The sequence below is a fragment of the Ctenocephalides felis genome, unplaced genomic scaffold, assembly GCF_003426905.1.
Source record: "Ctenocephalides felis isolate EL2017-DRISC unplaced genomic scaffold, ASM342690v1 CF-g0.4_SCAFFOLD_03571, whole genome shotgun sequence".
NCBI classification, from domain to species: Eukaryota; Metazoa; Arthropoda; class Insecta; order Siphonaptera; family Pulicidae; genus Ctenocephalides; species Ctenocephalides felis.
In genome coordinates, this window is record NW_020539725.1 from 57,395,761 (window position 1) to 57,417,783 (window position 22,023).

At 27.3% G+C, this 22,023-nt stretch overlaps 5 protein-coding genes across 5 annotated transcripts in view; 4 read left to right on the forward strand and 1 right to left on the reverse strand.

Annotated features, from left to right (window-relative positions):
• The first annotated feature begins 7,381 nt into the window (after positions 1–7,381).
• On the forward strand, positions 7,382–9,124 carry LOC113385148 (ubiquitin carboxyl-terminal hydrolase 30 homolog). The gene has a single exon (XM_026622963.1). The coding sequence runs from the start codon at positions 7,468–7,470 to the stop codon at positions 9,034–9,036; it is 1,569 nt and encodes a 522-aa protein (XP_026478748.1). The 5' UTR covers positions 7,382–7,467; the 3' UTR covers positions 9,037–9,124.
• Positions 9,125–9,952: 828 nt separating this feature from the next.
• On the forward strand, positions 9,953–11,396 carry LOC113385193 (fumarylacetoacetate hydrolase domain-containing protein 2-like). Its single transcript, XM_026623013.1, has 4 exons — positions 9,953–10,269; positions 10,557–10,767; positions 10,839–11,170; positions 11,229–11,396. Exons 1-4 carry the CDS (start codon positions 9,980–9,982, stop codon positions 11,383–11,385), a joined length of 990 nt encoding a protein of 329 aa, XP_026478798.1. The 5' UTR covers positions 9,953–9,979; the 3' UTR covers positions 11,386–11,396.
• Positions 11,397–11,790: 394 nt separating this feature from the next.
• On the reverse strand, positions 11,791–12,388 carry LOC113385326 (39S ribosomal protein L35, mitochondrial). Its single transcript, XM_026623167.1, has one exon. It carries the CDS (start codon positions 12,352–12,354, stop codon positions 11,857–11,859), a length of 498 nt encoding a protein of 165 aa, XP_026478952.1. The 5' UTR covers positions 12,355–12,388; the 3' UTR covers positions 11,791–11,856.
• Positions 12,389–13,759: 1,371 nt separating this feature from the next.
• On the forward strand, positions 13,760–19,650 carry LOC113386364 (MICOS complex subunit Mic60-like). Its single transcript, XM_026624148.1, has 16 exons — positions 13,760–13,915; positions 14,426–14,601; positions 14,668–14,897; positions 15,493–15,588; positions 16,242–16,417; positions 16,638–16,724; positions 16,802–16,841; positions 17,119–17,282; positions 17,867–17,951; positions 18,039–18,167; positions 18,248–18,336; positions 18,431–18,659; positions 18,748–18,906; positions 19,104–19,207; positions 19,288–19,475; positions 19,620–19,650. The coding sequence occupies exons 1-16, from the start codon at positions 13,877–13,879 to the stop codon at positions 19,648–19,650; spliced, it is 2,022 nt and encodes a 673-aa protein (XP_026479933.1). The 5' UTR covers positions 13,760–13,876.
• Positions 19,651–21,160: 1,510 nt separating this feature from the next.
• LOC113386941 (isocitrate dehydrogenase [NAD] subunit beta, mitochondrial) overlaps positions 21,161–22,023 on the forward strand; it is a gene marked incomplete in the record, with an annotated part of 54,114 nt that continues 53,251 nt past the window's right edge. Inside the window, 1 exon segment of the mRNA XM_026624702.1 lies at positions 21,161–21,255. Coding sequence (XP_026480487.1) covers positions 21,220–21,255 — 36 coding nt within the window.

Sequence of the window (22,023 nt, forward strand, 5' to 3'; positions counted from 1 at the left end):
GTTTTTAAAGAATATGACCTGAAAATTACCCTCATTTTAAAAATGATACTGGGCGCCCAAAACTCTTCGAAAACCGAACACAATCTTTGAACAATTTTTTATCTCAAATTCTTGCTATATACTGTACATGCAAATATATCTTGCAACAATGCACTTTGTATTTATTTTTACAAGTTGGTTTATCAATCGTAAAAACGCTTTTCTTTAAAACCAAATACAGGTAACCCTCGTATAACATGGTAGTTACGTTCCAAAAAAACTAGCGTGTTATGCGGGACAAAAAATTAGTACAAAAAAGGGGTTATGTTATAAGAATTCAAGAAAATCTACAACTACATATGATTTTATAATATTGTTATATAATATTGATTTTTTTTTTAAAGTACATCACATGAACTCTAATTTTTTTTTTGTCATAACTACCCAGTAAATGCTACACAACGCGATCTTTTTTTTGCAAAATTATTTTATCCTCTGAGCAGTTTTCTGTACTACTTCCAGATCCGTGCATCATTTTTTGCAAAAAAAAAAAAAAAAAATGCGATCACTTGCTTTTACCAAATTGATATTTATATATTTAACACATGCAAAGTTAGTACTTACAATGAACTTTTATGCTTATTTTATTCAAAGAATTGGTAATTAAGAAATATTAATTATATATACTAGAATTTTTTTCTATAGAACGTACACACTCTAATAATAAATATCAAATTACTTATCTTTGTACTGGTTTCATTACATTTATTGAGCTATTTTACTAATTTTAGATTAGATAAAGTTTGATTTTCATAGATTTTACAAAATTTCTTATTTAATTAGGTTTTTGTTCAATTCTCAAACCGTGTTATACCAAACCTATGCTTTAAAAGTAGTGTTATGAGGGGGATAGTCTCAATTCTTAAACCGTGTTATGCGAGGAGGGTTACCTGTATGCTTAATGCGATTTGAAATAAGCTTTAATTTATGTTGCTTAGCTTCTAGTTTAGTTAGTTTGCTTGAAATCTTTACAAGTAGCTTTTGTGTTTGTATAAATGAGGACAATTCAAAAGTGCATGTGTATTTAGAATACAACAAACATATACTACAATCATAAATGTAGTTTTAATTTGTTACACTACACTTTTATTTAAAAGTAAATTTAATAAGTTTGTTCTAATTCTGAACAAAACATAGTATTTGAATAATACTTAATATTTTAAGTATATTTATTTTTCTGATAAATGCAGCTTATGATTTTAAAGATTTCTTTTTTATTTACTACTATACTATTACTATTTTGAGTTTATACTATTTTGATCGACTTGCGTATGCGTCCTTAAGTCCTTTCTACCGATTACCTATACTTTCCCTTCCCTTCCAGTTAATTAATTTTCCTTTAAACAGGTGAAATTGATAAATCGAAATCGCTCACAGTCACAGGCCGAATGGGAAAATCCAACAAGGTGACGGGCCATCAAAGTGTTGGTTATTTGAAAAGTACGCAAAAATGATAATCGAAAATAGAACAAACAGTTGCATTTGTATTTCCAATTGCAAAGTAAACTTCTTCGGCACTGACGAAATTTTTAGCGCAGTGATACGCTTTTAATTGATTGATTGTATTAATTTTGGCGAATTGTTTGTTTTTGTTTTGTTTTTGGTTCTTCCAACTATCGTGTCCGTCTTCTTCAAATGTTTTGTTTTAATAAAATTTTAAAGAATTTGATGGTTTTATTTATATTTGCTGTAAGTTAAATGCAGTTTTGTGTTCGGGATGGGAAAACGTTTTTTTAGATGTAAATCAGAAGTCCTATTTAGCTTTCTGCATTGGACATATCAGGAGCAATATTTTACACAATGGACTTAAGAAATTTATTATTTGAAAAATCTTTTTTTTCTTTCATTTTTATCAACAACCATTTTGTTTGTGCAATTTATTTCAACTCTTGAGTGTAAAATATTAATTTTTGGCCATAGCTGTACAAAATAGCGAATTTTCACTTTATTTATTATTACATTTTTATTTGTATTATTAATATTATTTCATTATTTATATTATTTTTCTTTATCTATTTATTTTTTTCTTCCTTTGCTTTGATTTTCGATACCCTCACTTTTAAATTATAGATTATGATGATATAATCTTATTGTGTGTTGAAATTAGAATCATTAAAAAAATTTTGGTTCTAAATTTTATAAAAAACAAGTATGTACAAATCATGAGAAAAGAAATGAATGACTAAATTCCTCTCACTAGATATTTATGTTGTGCATGCTTTTGTCAGTAATTAATAGTAGATTCTAATGCATTTATTTTATCGTAGTTAATTTGACGTTAGTATTAAACAACACAATTAGAAATAAATCAAACTTTCAGAGACGTTCTCTCCTAATCTGATTTTTATGATCCCTCTCAGGTAACCGCTAACAGAAGTTATCACAGTGACGTTCTACATCGGAGAATGGTTAGAATTCAGAAAATAATCATGCAACACGGTCTCATTATTATAACATTCACATAAAAAATATTTAAAATATGTAAACTAGCTTGCATGTTTATTGTAAGCCAGTCTATAATCTATTATTGTTTGCACTTTACTTAAATTTAAGTACAAAAACGATACTAGATTTTTGAGAGGTGTGACAGATGAAGTACAGTTTTTAATTAATTTAAGGATGGACCCTGAATTTTAATCAATGCATTAGTCTATGATAAACTAATAATAGTATTCGCTAGTGTATTGATTTGAAATTTTATATTATCACATGTATAATTAGGTATGATCATAATAAGATCAGTATTGTTTGATCATTTTTAATATTAAATTTTGATGAATTTATAATACTTTTATTAACCATATGGTTAATAACTAGAAGTGATACGGTCAACTAGATCTGTTGACTTTTACTACATTTTCCCATCGTTAAGATAATAATGCAAACATTATTGTTGTATTTAAAATAATAATTATTTTATAAGTAACATAACGTATAACTTATTCATTTGCTTTTAGAAGAAGAAGTAAAGATTCTGTCAATTAACACACATTTATTAATTTCCAAATGAAATTGGGGTACTCATTAGTATCAACATTTTAATTCGAAGCTATCACACCATTGATCGTAGTACGTTTTTGTAGCTTTTTGCAATGTTATGAATATTTTTTTTAGCAAATCGTCTCCATTTGCGCATTATGATAATATGCGCAAATGGTTTTCGTTGTTGCATTCAAATGTTTTGCATAATAAAATAATCACTTGTGTTTTAGATTATATAAGTTTTAGTTTAATGCAGAAAAAACGAAGGATTTTATTTTTATGTTTTGTTTACAATCCCTCGTTCATCTTTACTATATTTAATTATAGTTTGTACTAAAAGCAGCTTTTGTGAGCTGTTCATATTCTGTTTCTTTTTTATAACATTGGTATGTATCCATTAAATGGAGTGATTGAATTTATGGATGGCGAAAATGTATGAGCGAATGTGAAATGAATGCATATTATTGTATAAGTAAATATAAGTTTATAAATTTTCATTTGAAAATGATAAAAATATATAAAAACTTACATATATACATATGACAAAACTTTTATCGTACAATAAGGAAGGATATTGTTATTAAAATTAATAAACAATACCGATGTAGACATTTCAAAATATATATTGTGTTTTAGTAAGGAACAAATATTTTTGAGTTTTTTTTTACTTTTATGTAAGCTATCATGTGATGGCTTATATATTTCATGTAAATCCATTTATTTTTCAAATTATATTTTCAGTTTGTTCAAAAGTATAACTACTTGATTACTGTGAAACTTTCATATCCATGTTGGATATAAGACAAAAAATATATTACGTAACAAAAGCCAATTAAGGCAAACTTACACCTGGGCATTTACTTGGAATAAATTTACAAAATTTTAAACAAAACAAGTAAATGAAACGCATTTATCAATCAATAACTGCATAAATTCTTCGTGATGTCTCATGTGTTTTAAATTTTTCATAATTCCTAATTTTAATGTTATTTTTATTTCTCTTATGCAAATAGCATTGCAGTGTTTTTTATCAGATATGATTATTTTTTACAACATTAGGCAATATTTAAAAATAATTTTTTTTTTAACATTTTGATTTTGAATTCATTTATTTAATCTCGTGTACTAAAACTTTTAAATCTACCTGCATGATAGAGAAAGCTTGCAAACTATATATAATTGATGTTATTATTAATATTGGTGTTTATTCTCATTCATCACCTTTCATCTTTGATATAAAAAAATTAAATACTTAACAAATTTATTATTTTAAAAATAAATATTAAACCCAAAATTATTAGCCTAATAAACCAAAATCATAATCACAGTGCAACAATAAACTTAGTTGTTTATTTCTCATGTTAATTTAAATTCATATTTAATCAATTTTTTATTAAAACTATATCTTGAATGCTAATAAAAAATATGTAACTTAAACATTATAAACACTGCGAATATTATTTTTTTCACAAATTCATTATATTTAATACTTGTCTAGATATATCCATTAATTTAACACCATTGAAAAAATTATATTCCAAATATATTATTGATGTTTATAGCAAATAAATAAATATTAGAAATTATAAATTAAACAGCCTGGATTGATTAAATATTTGGAGAGTGCTTTAAAAATTATACTTATAATTAATTCTTCAAATTGTTAAAAAAAAAATGAAATTGTTTTGTTCTGATATTGAAAAATATAATATTATTAGTGTAAATTAAAAGCTAATATAAAATAAATAATAAATATCTTATAATTTTTCTTTTATAAGGTGCGCCTAGTTAGTACATAAACAAATAAAAGTTTTCAAAATAAATGAATATATTATATAAAAAAACAAATTAGAAAAAATTAAAACAAGGGTTTTACTTACCGTTATGACTAGCAACTTTAACAACAAATTGTTAAATTAAATACAAATAAAATTACCTATTTTAAACATTATTTAAATTATTATTCATGTATATTTTCTACCTAAAGTACTCTCCAATTATCTCCAAAATATTCAATAAATACCCAAAAATTTAATAACCTGAATATATGATTATTATATCAAGATAAAGCTAAATATATAAGTATAAAATTAATGCTAAATGCAGTATAAATTGCATTTGCACTAAAATCTTTACACGAAAAACTGCATTTTGCTTTATTTCTTATCTAATTTAAATAGGTATGATTTCAATAAAATTTAAAATTTTAATTCATAGGATACTAAATAACAATCTCAAATTCTTCATATAAAAATGACTGCATATTTTTAGGATTTATATCTATATGTGTAGAATATATGCTATTATATGAAATATCATAAAAAGCTTATTAATAAACAACAAAAAATTATAAGTTCGAGCAGTTTTAAATTTTAAAATTTACTTTGTTGTTTTTTAATAAAGCTTTTTATGAATCATAGTAGACATTAATATGCCGATATGTATCTCTAAATATTTATAAAAGCGTTTCCATAATTAATTATTAACATTTACTGATATACCCATAAAGAGATAGTTTTTGTTTAATTTTTTTAATAGAATGAATCGCATATCATTCACGGTAAAAGAATGATTAGAAAAATTTATTTTTCAAAAGCAATTTATTATTGGTTTTAATTTTTAAGTAAATGTGTACTTTACAATATTTTTTTCATTTAATAGAGATGACTTCTCGTAAACATAAATTTAAAGCAAAGTCTTACAATTATGTGATAAATTGCACAAAATTATTCATTTTATCTTGAATTACAAGAAATATAGTTATTTTATTTATTATTGTAAAATTAAAAACATTATAGAATTCCATACGTTACAAAGTTTAAATATTTCTCAATATATATTTTTATTTTTCGGCCTATTGTCTCGGAGACTTTTCTTTAAATTTATATTTTCTTGATGCAAATTTTATGGAAAGAACATATTTTGCAAGTTGAGCTGTAAAGCCCTTTTATGATATGTAAAAAATATGATTTTTAATTTACTACATAACTATTTGTAAATATTCACTTGAACATCGATTCTTTAAATTAAAATTAGGAAATGAGAAGAACATCGATTTTTATTTGAAAAATGTAAAATAATTTCACATTTTCTGTCCTTGCAACTAAAGTTTTTCATAAAATTTAATCATTTAACCCACAAAATGTAGGTATAGTACTATTACAAATGTAGTATTGATTTTATTATTTTTTATTAGATATAATCTATTCGAAATTATTGCAAATGGCTATCAATTCAAAATTGATTAAAACAAATTGAAATGAAAATAAAGTTACAAAAAACCTGATGAAACATTTGAGAATTGACCAATTAATAAAATAAGTGAATAATAATAAAATGCTGTAATGACATATATAGTGTTTAAATCTGTTTGATTAACATACTGATATTTATGTGAATTGTGGACAGTTTTAATATTTAAGTCTTTCTCTGCTCATTGGGCAAATCGGCGATATAATTTTCTTACAAAAATTTTAGGTATTTTATGAAATTTGTATATGCCATTATGAATTTCCTTTACTTTTACTTTTACTCATTTTAACAAATTAACTTTTAATGATCCAATTTGTTTACTTGGATCATTTTAGTAGAAAGTTTGGTAAGTCTTTTTCAATTATTGGTACGCTTTACTGATTTACCTCGATGAGAAAGAAAAAGAACTTTTTTAAAATTCAAGATTTATTTCATTAAAGAAATAATTTGAAATTCTTGTAGATTGTTTAACACAGAATAATGACACTTTTGACAGCTCGCGTTAATCGAAACAAATATTTATTATCACAAGAATTTTTGTGATAAATTAGAAGCAAAACACACGAAGTTATAATGTAATTTTCTATTATGATTTTTTCGCCAAGTGCGAATATAAATAAAAATACAAGTTTCGTTATTTAGTTTCAAAATAATACAAAATATTGCAAATAAATAAAACAAATGAAATGTATAAAGGAAGAATAAATAAATTGTTGTGAAATTATTTGCTTGTGTTTAAATTCATCCACTAAGCACGTGTACAACGATCTAAATTTATCTAATGAAGGTCCAAGTCCTAATCGCTCAAATATTATAAATATTTTTAATGCTATTATAAATATATAATTTATAATTTATTATTATATAAATATGTATAATGGTCGACATTAATAAATGTGTGCATTCAAAATTGAAATGATTGCCATCTCGTACAATAGCAAAAAAGTTTTACTTCAATCGCATGTGAACCTTACGCGCACGCTTTTTATTTCATAACATTCATTTTTGAATTTAAACAGAAACTGCTTACAGTTGTACCAACATGAATTGTTTTTGACATTTAACCTATAATTGTTATCGATCGCTTTGACAGATGATATAAGAGCAAATAAATTGAATGAAACTAAATTATTAAACAACGTTTAAATAGCATAATGTAGAAGATCTCTTTCGTTAATTATTAGTTAATAAGCAATGGAGGGCGAAAGATTTTTAATGGCAGCTGGCGTGACTGCAGCTGTTGTAGTTGGTGCTTATGTCCTTTGGGGACCCTCCGGAGGTACGAGATTACGTAAAAGAAGAGGACAAGTTGGCGGTCTTCATAACTTAGGTCGAACCTGCTTTTTAAATGCAGTCTTACAAGCCTTAGCAGCATGCACACAATTCAAACTATGGTTACAAAAATTCAGTGGAAGAGATTCGAAAAGTCTGATAACAACTTTGAATACCGTCATAGAAGTCGTCAACGGTACTCATGTTACAATAAGATCAGACCCTTATACGCCAGGCGATATCTTGCAGTCATTATTTGCTCTTGGATGGGTAATACCACCAGACGAGCAAGATGCTCATGAGTTGCTGCATGTCATCTTGAGCAGTTTGGAAGAAGAAATTAATAAACCGGTACGTAAAATTGGATGTTTATCTGATGCTTTGGGATTAAGTGATTACAGTCTTTTACCTACAAGACCATCAAGTGCAATGATGGTATCTTATGCTGATCGTGATGTTGGCCCGTGGCCAGAAACCCCGGACACAGCACCCCAAAGTCCACCATATCCGCCTCTATCAAATTATACAAGATCTGAAGTTCATACACCAAATTCTCCCCATTCTCCAGATGGAGAAATTGATTTTGATTCTCAAATCAATTTGTATGAAGTAGCTGCATCCGCTTCATCAACAAGAAAAAGTCGCCCACGTTATATATCTGAGAGATCTTCACTAAGTAAAAGGTCTTCAATATCTTGCCGTTCTTTAGAACGTGTTGGAAGCTGTGTTCGGATGGCATTATTTGATGAAGTACCAAAAGAACCTAATTATAGTATTCCATTCCATGGTACACTGGCAACACAGTTCAAATGTAAAGAATGCGGATTTAAGACTCCAATTCGCTATGATAAATTTGATAGCATTTCCCTGCATTTATTATCTGACTTAGCTGGATGTTCTTTGCTTCAGCTTTTATATCGTTTTGTGTCACCTGAGATTGTGAAAGACTTTTTGTGTGAAAAATGTAATAAGCGTGAGCCCATAAATGTGTCTAGCATTGAGCAAGATGCAGATTCCATTTCAACTTCTTCATCTTCAGAGGATTCCCAGGTGAGAGCTAAACTTACCAGTTGCATCAAAACTATATATTTTGGAAAACTACCACAAATTCTATGCATACACATTCCAAGAACAATGTGGAGAGAGGGAGGCAATACATACAAGAGAATGGAATATGTATCATTTCCAGAAAACTTGAACATGTCGCAATTTACATATTTACAGTCCGGCTTTGCAACTCAAAACTGCAACTCTGGAAGTATGTCTTTACCTCGCGATTCAGGAGATTTGCACACTCCTGCTTATCGGCTTGTTTCTGTTGTGGTGCATGTGGGTGATACTGAGACAGGACATTTTATAACTTACAGAAGAGGATCCATGCGTAACATGCATAAATGGTATTTTACATCAGATGCAGCAGTGAGAGAAGTTTCATTAAATGAAGTTTTACAATCTGTTGCTTACATGCTTTTCTATGAAAAATGCATGTAAAATTTATAAGAGTTAGTCATAATTCAGATATTTTTAAGTTTTAATAGAATCCTGTGATTTATTTTGTTTTTATTAGATTTCAGCTTGATACACCTAGTTATAACATATTATGTAAAAATATAGCTGTTTTTATCTATGTACATTATTTATTAAGTTATGATACATATATGTTATAATAAATATTAAATATAAAAATAATAATACAAAAATAATTTATAAATTTTTATTTTTTAAGACGTTTGCTCTTTGGCTCTCCATTTTCTTTATTAACTTCCGGAAGAAGAAGTTTGTTTTCATAAAAAAATCCAATTATCTAATTTTATGTTTTCCCGACGTTTCAAGCCGTTCTTAATCGAATGAGACCAAATTTGGAAAAATGGTCTTATAGAACTTACTGAAATATTACGGACAAGTAGTTTGATTTTAAAAAATCATCAAAGTTTAAGAAAATGGGTATATCAAATTAAAAACTAGAATTTTAATACTCTATAATTACAATAGTACAATAATGCAATTTTATAGATAATTGCTATATAAATATCAATTTTTAGTTGTTTTTTGCCCCCCATGATATATATTTTTAAAATATTTGTGGTTACAAGCCTGTTGCACATTGCGAACACTTCAGGCGTAAAATTTATTTCTTGTTATTTTTTGTAGTAATTTTTCTGTAATAATCTCTGTAATAAAAATATATTCTATTTCTTAAAATAAATAAATCCAAATAAGTTATTACAAATATTATATACATATAATCTAAAGGATATCGGATTGTAATTCTAATTTCATATTGTTTACATAACTAGACTTAAACGTCATTTATCATGTTGTTTTCTATTTCATGTTTAACATTTAAGAATATTATTTGCATATGAATATATAATATATCAACTTATTATTATAATAGCATTTTAGTATCATAAAATCTAGTTAAAAGTCGACCATGAATATTTGTTATCAAAGGCTGTTGGTGTCAAAGTTCAATTTTTTGAAACAACCTTCTTTTCGAGGTTATTGTGAAGTTCAGTCCAAATTTAATGTAAGGAATTTGTCTACGACTACTGCAAAAACAATGAATTTTGTTCAATTTCAAAAAAATGACAACTGCCAAGTACGAACTGGGTTAAAAAAGAATGATGGAACAATTGTTGAGTTACTTTTGAGAGGCAAACCAGCTTCCATGCTCAGTTTATTGGGCTCAGGAGAATTGGAGAATTTAGACTATTTAAATTGGTACTTATAGTTAATAATAAGTTGCTCCTCAAAAAACCATTCCTTAACATCTCCAAGAATATTAACAACATTTTATAGTTGCTACTACCATTGGTAGAGATGATACTAAATAGATTTAGTGTCAGGATATAATCATACTTTTAATACGATGGAGATTAATCCAATTGCTATAACACTTTCAGCTACAAATTTTGTAGATACCTGAATCAAACCAAAATAAAGAACTTTTTTATTACTCTAATTTTAGAGTAAGACATTTTAGAACTATAATGTATTTTCTATATTAGTAGACTGAAAGAACCAGGAGTTTGCGAAAAGGATGTGACACTTCTTCCTCCAATTACAAAGCCAGATAAAGTGATTTGTATTGGCTTAAATTACAAAAGCCATTGTGATGAGCAAGGAATTGAACCCCCAGACAATCCAATGTTCTTCAGTAAATTCTCAAGCACAATTGTTGGTTATGAAGATAATATTGAATATCCTCCAATAACCAAGGTATTATTTAGCACCAAATGGCACAAATTGATTTCAATCAATATAATAAATCTATTATCTCTCTCATATAGGAATTGGATTGGGAAGTTGAATTGTGTGTGGTGATTGGAAAAACTGCAAAATGTATCAGGAAAGAAGAAGCTTTTGACCATGTATTTGGTTACTGTGTCTCACAGGATATCAGTGCACGAGATTGGCAAAAAAGATTTAATGGCAGACAATTTTTATTAGGAAAATCTATGGATACATTCTGCCCACTTGGACCATCAATAATACATAAAAGTGCAGTGAAGGATCCCAATAATTTGAAACTAAAATGTTGGGTGAACGGAGAATTGAAGCAAGATGGCAATACAAAAGATCTTATCTTTAAGATCGATGAGTGCATTTCTAGACTATCACAGTAAGAATCTTATTAGATATAATAGTGTTAAAATGTTTGTTTACTATTCCAATTTTAGATGTTTCACATTATTCCCTGGTGATATTATTCTGACTGGAACACCAGGAGGTGTTGGTATGGCTCGCACACCACCGCAATGGTTAAAACCAGGAGATGTGATTGAATCAGAAATCGAAGGACTTGGAAAAATGACCAATCACATTGTTTGCCCATGAAACAAAAACATTGAAAAGGTATTGGAGAGCAATGAAATATAAGTTCTTGTATATGATGGACATATTTTTATAATATTTTGATTGTTAATTTTGTATAATATATTGTAAATGCAGATGAATTCTTTTTTTATTCAAAATTAGGTTTTATACCAATGAAGAATTAACTCTGAATAACATACCAATAAGATTCATATTGAAAATTAAATCTTATAAGATTCTTTCAACATTTTGGTGCTTTTGCTTAAGTAAGTTTATATTTTACTGGTATTTAAAAGTGATGTTATAAAATAATAAGGTTAAATTTATCACTAGTTCATTTTGTTCGTCAGTTGTAGAGAAATAAACTGCTATCTATGAATTCAACAAATCAAAGAATTTAAGATATAATTAAAAATAACTATCAGATGGTATCTAAATATTTATTGGTTGTTTCATCCACAAAATTTAACACTAACAGTATTAATATAAATTTCAAGGTCTAAATGGCTTCATCCTAGTTTTGCAATAAACTTCTCTTTTATGATATGGCTCATAAGGATCATCCACATAATATTTTGGCTTTCTCCAATACTTCGTAACCATAGAATCTAATAACCAACTTTGAGTTCCAGTAACAAAAACATGTTCCTTCAATCGCTTTCTAAGTGCTGGTGACTTTTTCCATAGACGTTTATGTCTACCTATTCTTGTTCTTATCCAACCGCCCCAATTCAGTCTGAAAAATCTTCTGGTTACAGCTTTCACACTTTTCCTCTTTCCTCTTCTCAAAGAAAATTTGGTTAAATCACGAGTTTGTTGAGTTCCAAAAATTACTTGCGTATTAAGTATGGGATTTAAATTCGTTATAAGAGGCTTCTGGGGTTCAAAAGGTTTTGTATAATTCTTTATTTGACTATTTTGAAAAACACTGAAAGCTTGACATTGTTGTGAAATGTTAAAATTCTTTGCAAACAAAATGGTTCGTTGCATCTCACATATTGATGCCTGTTTGTATAAATAGCTTGCGGCTGAAAAGATAAAATTTGATAACATACAAGAAAAATTACATTGTATAAGTGGAGCCGTAGTACATTTATGAGTATCATAAATGCTAACTTTTTTAGGAATCAAAATAAATCAGTATATAAATTTACTTAATAATTATCTAATATATAAAATTTTAACCAGAACATTGTATAATAAAAAAGCAATTTAAAATACTGTTAACACTATAAATAAGAATACTATTTCGATTTTGTTCTAATTTATATATAAGTAGAAAAATGTATATGTAATATAATATAACCTACAAATACACTTGCAATAATTTCATATATTTTTTGACTATTTAAATCGCATGATATTTTCTAAACTATATCCTAATATTAATTAATTTAAATAATTTCTAAAAATAAAATAAATGTTTCAAAAATGTTTATTTAAAGAAATTAACTCACCTTTGACACTAATTTAAACATAGCGAAATTTATATAACGTGTTAAAGATAAGTCATTTATTTATTTCCGTTATGTTGAAAATTAGGACAATTTTTATTAATTAAATATATTTGAATATTTAAAATATTCAAACTAATATTCATTAATTTTTTTGTAAATTTAATACATGACGGCAAGTCCTAATTCCTGCCATCTTGAGGTTAAATAAATAATTACAGTTTAGATTTACGTTGAGAGATGTCTCGCTTTTTAAAATATTTTAAATATTCTAAACTATAATTTAAAGGCAAAACTGGTAAAATGATTACATTTAAATAATATAAATGCCATTTTGAAGGTATTTGTAAGGTATAAGTTATATCAGTTTTAAAATTATTTTCTCAGTTGCGTCAGTGCTTCAGTACCTTTTTAGCAAATCGCTTCAATAAATAGTAATATATCAGAAACTATGATCAATATTATTTTCACGTTTAAATTTGTTATTGAAAACTGCTAAATACATTTTAAAATGCTAGTTCATATTCCGCGCTAACGGAACCGGAAATAACTGTCATAATAGAGCAAAAGGCTTTTGAACTCTGATATTTTGTATTATAAATATGCTTCTATACCTAATGTTATTAAATACAGTACTTGTGTTTATACGGTATTAAATAATATCAATAAACAGTTATATTTAAACTTGGATAATAAAATAAATGTGAATCGAAAATTTCCGCGCGATGAAAAAACATAATGCTATGACATAAATTCAAAGATACTGAATTCAAAAATCGAAAAACAAAAAAAACTCAGTTAAACCATTCGTTTGTTTTCGCAATTTATCTAAATTTTTAAAAGTTGTCATTCGCAAAATATTGTAAAATAGTAATCTTTCGTAAAATGCCCGACCCAGAGCGCATGCGCGCCTCTCTTCCGCCATCTTTCGGTTAATCTTGACAATCGTCCGTTCGATTGTCATTTAGGTTATCTTTTTTGTGTGGTGAGTTCGAAAAAGCAGCAAATTTAAACGAAGCTGCCAAAAAATAAATACTCGCCCGGTGCGTGTTTCCATCATGATCAGATATCTGGCACAAAAAAATGGATTAGCTCGGGTGAGTTAAATTATGCCCAAATTACAGTTGCATAATTTCTAAAATGCATTTTCAACATTTGAGAAATGTCAGACTTGTTATGTCATATCTTTAAATATTTCCACTTGTCAAAATCGTTCACAAAATTTTAAAAATTCACTTACTGAATTTGATTGACTTGTTTAAAGTTCTAAAGTCAAAAGCATCAAGTTAATTAATTATAAAAAAATTATAGTTAGTCTTAAAGTGTTGCTTTACATGCTTTTTTTTATTATTTTTAATTTTTTTTTATTAAAATATATTAATAACATAATTTAATAGTATTCTCTTTATTCATATAGCAAATTCGTTTCAATATAGCATTGTAATATATTTATAAAAATGATGTCATAGTCTGCACATGACATTAATTTTTCAGTATCATGTTTGTACATTTATTTTACACAATCTTCTATAATATTTAATATTTAATTATTGTTTGTTATAACAAGAAATCTGAAAAATCAATAAATTTATTATTATTTGTTTTAGGTAAATCGTGCAGTACTTGTGCGACTATATCTATGCAATCAACAACAATATCAGCAATATAAATTCACACATACAGCTTACCCACCGAAACCAAAAAAACCAAATCCAGCAGGCGGTTTACTGGTCACTTTTGGTGCAATTACCTTGGTTGGAGGATTGACACTTGTTTATGCCAAGTAAGCATAAATTTAAAAATCTCATTATTATAACTTCTTTCTATTTGCATATTTTTTTATTTTCAGGAGGGATCCTGAATTCCGAGAATGGCTTGCAAGAAATGTGCCAGTTACAGACAGTATAATCCGGTTCATGTACCAAGAGGATTATACATATCAGGACAGTGTACTCAATGCCTTAGGTAGTTCTAAAGATTTTATGCTGGAATTATTTTCTTCAAAAAAATCTGATGAAGAAAAACGGTTGGAGAAAGATCGATGTGATATTGTTGATCCTAATGCAGATGAGTACAGAGGTTAGAATTCTATATTATTCAATTATTTTAGTTAATATTAAATATTTAATTATTTATTTATTTTTAAATGTAGAAACTTGCAAATTTTTTACACATTTATATTGAAATACAAAATTTACAATTTTCAATTTATATCTAAATAAAAATATTCATTTTCAACCAAATTAACTTTTTATGCAGAATATTAATATCTACAAATAAACTTCCGTTTTATACTATTATATTTTTATATGTTATATAAATTTCGTATATCGTTTAAGCTTCATTAAAAACTTACTTGAAATTTAAAATATTTTTCTTTCAAAGGCATATAGATATGTATTGTTGTATAGTATGCATTTTCATGTGATATTATTTCATGTAGAAATTTGATTAACATTCTAACAATACTAAAAGTAATTTTTCTATCTAAAACTTTATCGATTGCTTGTGGTTGAATCATCTTTTCACTAACAATAAATCTGGTCTAGTAGTCGTTTCATATGCTAGTTTTTGCAATAAATAAGCTGATTAATAAACCAGCGGTCGATAAAGTGTTAATAACAAATTTGCACTTGAATTTTGTGTGTTTTTAAATAAATTTTGTCATAAATAGCACCTCGTCCAGCTTTCAAGCCTTTGCTGGAGAAACCCACCCCTCCTGAAAAATTTACTGAAATTAGAAATATTGAAGGGGACAACGTTCATTTAGGTATATAAACTAAAATATTCTTAAATCAAGTATTATTTTATCAGTTGTCAGTGCATAAAACTTCATTTGCATAAAAACATGTTTTTATCTTTGTATACCTATAAGTATCATTAATGATAATTATTGTTTACAATATCTTGTAAAATTATTTTTTCTTGATGTAAGTTGATATATTTCTAGTATATAAATTATCTTTAATCTTTTTTAAAAAAAACTCAAATTTTAAATATTTTCATGCATTTCTAGAGAAGAAAGGTAATTAGGTTGTTTTATATTAGAAAGTGCATGTGTTTTTAGTGCTTAATCATTTTATCTAAAATTAAAAATATTTCTTATCAATTTGTGTACTAAAACTTAAAAATGTGTATTGCATTGAAAAGACAATAGCTAAAATTTAATTGAGAGTTAAAAATTGAAATACTTGATGGAACTATTAACATGTTGTTATTTTGTAAATTCTACTAACTGGAAATAATTTTATTTATGATAGAATTAACTTGACATAGTATACTTAAGGTTTTGCCCTTTTAAAATACCTAATACCTATTTATTATTTAATTATTAATTTAATATAATTTTATAAATATATATTTCTTGAAAGGGAGCAATCCATTTCAATATTAGGTATGTGAACAAATACATAATATTTTCAGTTGACAATATAATACAACATACAGACGGCAAAGCACCAAGTGGCAGGACTGATGGACCAACTAAAAAGACCATTGCTCAACTGGAAGATGCAATCAAAAATGCTTCCGAAGTGGCTGTGCCAGCTTATGCAAAAGCTACTTGCACTCTGAAGGATTATATGGATCAAGTAGACGTCGTAAGTAGCATAAAAATAAATATTTATGGTCATAGGAATAATTGTTTCAAAATGTAAAAAATATTCTTTATGAATGTTTGATGAAATTGGTCAACTAGCTAAATATAGTTTAACTGCTAAATTTCTTTTTTTACTTTAACAATTAAAGTTGTTTTTAGCAGTGGCTATAACTTTTTCATACATACCAGTGTATATTTATTCTCATTTGTTTCTTATTTAGATTATCGAGAGTTCTATTGAGATGCATAATCCACAAACATGGGGTGTTCTGCGTCAAAGAAGTGAACAAAAAGCTAAATGCATAGAAGTGAGTTACTTGTCTTATATTTAATATTAACATTTTATAAAATGTTAACATAATGTTCATATTTTATTTTATTTCAGGCCGCGGAAGCAGCTGCAAATGAGGCCATTGAAAATTTGAGTAAGCATGTCTTTTTAATTGTTTATTAAATGCATGTCTTCGATCATTGTGAAGTAAAATTTATTAGCAGTCATAAATCCATGACAAAAATTATTACAGACCAATTATTGTGCTTATTTTTTAGAAGATAATCTTTCAAAGTTCATTGTGGTTCAATACTTGCTGAAACTCGCATTTCAAATTAATTTTTCTCCATTTTAGTTACATATTTGCAGTTTATAAATTGTGATCCATCGATGTAAAATGTTGTCTTTAATGATTTTTTTATCTCTTGCAGATAAAATGCGTGGCGCTTTGGAGTCGGACATCGACGCACCTAAGGCTGCTATTGATCAAGCACATAGAAATTTGGACCGGGTATTATTCGATATAAAGCAAGCTAAACAAGCATACCTTGAAGAAAAAGAAAAATGCGATCTTACAGAGAGATATTGGAAAAAGGTATGTCAGCTACAATATCAGAACCTATGTATTTCATTTGCTTCTTTAGAACTTAACTAACTTACCTGAAGACGAATCCTTAATGATCAATTGCTATAAATTCTGCTTACAATTAGTTTTCTTAAAGACTTTGATGCACAAGATTTTTGTCCTTGCAATAATTTTCAAGGGATTCTTTCTGTTTGCATACAAAGTGATTATTTATACATTTATAATATTATGTACAAGTAAGATTCTAGAAAATATAGTCTTCATAATTTTAATAAAACCACATGTAATTAAAACCGCAGGTAATTGAAAAGGACTTCGTAATATATTCAACGCCGAATTCGAAATTATGAATATGTTCTGTATATAGTTTCCTTTTTATAATTCTTATAAAAAAAATTGTATATTACATTAAAGATTTAAATAAACATATTTTGCACTGATTATATTTTTGATTTATTTTTTAAATTTTTGCTACTTTATTTTTTAATTAGATTTTTTGCTCTCTCTTAAAAATAACGAATTTAATTTTTAATATCATTACTATAATAATAAAGTTTATACTAAAAGTTTGTCTTTATTTTTTTTTTGCATAGATTGAACAAGCCAGAAGTTACTTCTTAGAAGAAATTGAAACACTGTTTCCTGGTACAAACATCTGTGAGCGCAGATTTAAGTTGGGTATGCAAATTCATAAAGTATAATTTTTATTTTTATTTTAATTTAAATTGATTTTATATGTATTATATTGGTAAATTGTATTTTTAGAGGGTTCAACAGACTTAGATCTATTTTTACTGCATGTGATGTCTCATGTGATTTTCTATCAGAAGGAATTAGCAAAAATGCAAACCATCATGGATAGCCGTATGAACCAGGCCTTAGCATTAGCTAGGAGTAAGTTGTTTGTACACCTCTTTTTCAAATCAAACTAATACATATGTGCATTATTTATTTTTATACTCATAACCTTCTAGCATGTAATCCAGAAGAACTCAAAGAGGTAGTAATTGAAAAGAAATTAGAAGAAGAACGACGGTGCAAGGATTTGGAATACCAGAAGAAGGTGAACATTAAAATTAAGATTTTTATTTACCAGACAATATTACTATAAATTATTTGTTATTATAATTATTATATCTGGTATAATATAATTTCAGGCGCTTTGTCTGCGTGCGGACGGCGAACGCGATTTGAGGCGCCAAATGAAACTGCAGGCAGAGGCACATGCTGATCACATTCGAGATGCAGTATTACTTAAAGAAAAAGAAATGGAACGCAAAGCTCAAAGGTTATTAGATGAAAGGCTAGCAGCAGAGAAAGAAGAATACAAACTTCAGCTTGCTGCTATGGTTGGACGGCTACGTGGTGTTGATAGTGCACTTAAAGGTAAATTACTCGGCTTACAATTTTTTGAAGTGCCATAAAGAATTATATCAATTATATTTACATATTTTATGAATATTGTATTTTACAGCTCGAGCAAAAGCAGATTCAAGTGCACAGCAGGCACAAGCCTTATGGGGTGCTTGTCAAGCACTTTTAGCAGCCATAAAAGCGAACACTCCGTGTGTGCCATGGGATAAGCAACTTAGGCCATTAACCCCAGAGATCAATGCGATCGAGCAGGTTACTGGTAAGATTAAACCCTGATCAAAAAAAATATATATCTAGTCATTTTTCTTGCTTTTGGAAATTATTGAATACAAAATTATGAATTTTTGTAAAACTAAAAATAGAATATTTCTCTAATGAACATTTAATTTTATTCATAATTAAGAAAGAATATATCCTATAATAATTTTATTTATGAATTTCTGTATTTTTTTGCAGCTGGATCAGATGAACTAATAGAATCAGTTGTAAATGGAATTCCTAAAGAAGCAAAACGCCGTGGAGTATATTCTGAGGATGCTTTGCGTGAGAGATTTTTGAAGGTTGACATCATCATATATACATCACTCACACTAAACAATACATATATAATTTATAACCCTCACCTATTTTTCTGTAATAGGTTGAACGCGTAGCTCGCAGACTTGCCTTAGTGCCAGAAGGAGGTGCACGTCTCCCTGTCTATTTGCTTTCATATTTGCAAAGTGCAGTTCTCATGTCTACACACAACCCTATGCCTGCCAGTGAATTATTAGATCAACGTACTGATTTTAGTCAAATGGACACGTATGAAATTCTTGCTAGAGCCAGGTTAGTTTACAACACATGAATAATTTGCTTCTAAGTATCTAACTAATACTCTCAAATTAGGATTTTTAGGATCTCACCATTTAACAATTATTTTATTTAAAGAACTTTTCTTATAATTTATATAAAATATTTTTTTTACCCTAGGTATTGGCTGACTAATATTTTTCACCTATAGGCAATCTGATGACCGTACGATTTCACTCAAACCTGCGTTACATGAACTTACTGAAGGGTGCTGCCCGAACTGTATCCAGTGAATGGCTCTATGAAACTCGACTGATGTTAGAAACACAGCAAGCTGCGCAGGCACTGATGGCTCATGCGCAGGCACAAGGCCTCATGTATTTGCAGTAATCTGTAAAATTTGGTAAGACCAGGACAAATAACTAAAACCTGATCTTTACACCTGAAATTGTAACTGTAACAGCTAACAATATTGCAGCCTTCGGTCCAATGATAAAAATGTTTTGATGAAGATTTTATATAAGGACTTGTATATTAATGTGATGTTGAATTGATAGAAATTGTTAACTATATTTATTGATCTTTTGTATATATTTGACCATTACATTACTTAAAGCCTTTTATTTTAATATTTAATTTAAAATAGAATCATTTAGTTCTTCAACTTTCAATACTTTTTTTAAACCTGAATTAATTATAGTGGTAAGTTTAATTAGTTAACTGGCAATGTTATATAAAATCATTTTCACAGGAGTATTTATTATACTCAAAGAATTCTATACACAAGATTTAATTCATTTTTTCATATGGATGTTGAGCTGTTAATAAATATGATAAATGCAATATAACTTAGTTTTATTTCATTTTATTTCAGATAGTGAACCTTCAAGATAAAGCAATTGTGAGAATTTATTGAACACATACAAGTCTGTGTTGTAACCGCGAAGACAGACAATTTTATAATAATGCTGCTTTTATATATATTTTAAAATAGTAATATTTTTGTTAATGCATTTTTATTTATTATGTAACATATTTAATTTGATATATTTAAATATTTTGATAAAAGGCAATTCATTTTAAAATGAATCGGTGTATAGACAAAATAGATGTATTTATTAAAGACAAACAGAATTGTAAATCATTATGAAAAATATAGATATTTAATTATTTTTGGTATATTTGTGTTGAAATTTAGTTTGTGTATAATATAATTTTAAAAACTACAATTTAAAAGTTATAAGATATTTTGCATTTTTGATTAAAATTTCAGGATTTTGTTAAAAATATTAGAATGTTTAAATAATTATAATTATATGTATCAGATAATACAAACTTTTATAACATTTTATTTAATATTTATTTATTTTACATATTCAAGTTCCAGCGAATGCCACTAACATCTAGTTATAATACGTTTCAAATTAGTTTATAAAAGAATTTATTAAATAATTATGTATTTTAAAAAATGATATGGAGATTTCGGTTCACGTAGCTAAATAAATAAATGTTTTCAAAAATCATTTCCTACAAATTACTTCTGTTGAACTTTAAATGCAGATGATTTTCGCGCCATTCAATTTGCAACATGAAGTGTGACTGCACCTTTAGCTGTAACATAGACAACTACTTCACGTAGATCAGCCTGACTGCACATTTGTTAACTTCAAGTCTAATTTAAAGTCAAGCGAAAATTTTTGCCACTTTGACTTTAGACGAATTAAAATTTAGCAATATTTTTAGTTATATAACAAAAACACTATTTTAAACCAATATTATAATGTTGATGCGGAGTGTGAGCAGGTTATGCTCCCAAGTAAGTATATTTAGAGTTTTCTTTAACATAAACCTCAAAAAATAAATATTCTCATTCAAAATCTTGCACAATTTTTTTTTAGCTAAATTCAAGATGCCTTTACACAACTCCAGCAAGGGTATGTTTTGAGATTATATTTAAATATTTCATGTTGCTTACATTATATTCGAACCATTTAAATTTTGCAATAGCTCGAAGAAGTCTTGAAGCCTTTAGATAGTAAATCTAGAATAAGATGTACATTAATTCCTGGAGATGGTGTAGGACCTGAGTTGATTTATTCAGTTCAAGAAGTTTTCAAAGTATGTACTCGGTGACTTTCAGAAATAGATAAACTAAGCAATATAAAATTATAAAGTAATTTATTTATTATTTTAGGCTGCAAATGTTCCTGTTGATTTTGATGTTCACTTTTTTTCCGAAGTCAATCCAGTATTAAGTGTCCCACTTGAAGAAGTTGCTGCATCAATAGCAAAAAATAAAATATGTCTAAAGGTATTATTGAGATGAATAATATTTGAATATTTATAATATTGAATATATTTCATATTATTCAATTTGCTGTTTTTTTATTTTGCTTTAATTTCAACTTGGGATTTAAGTTTGATTAATCTCTAAATATAATTTTTGTGAATTATTTACTTTCATAATTTAATTTTTGTTTAGGGTGTATTGGCGACACCTGACTACTCTCACACCGGTGAGCTACAAACGCTCAACATGAAGCTGAGAAATACTTTAGATTTATATGCCAATGTTGTTCATGTT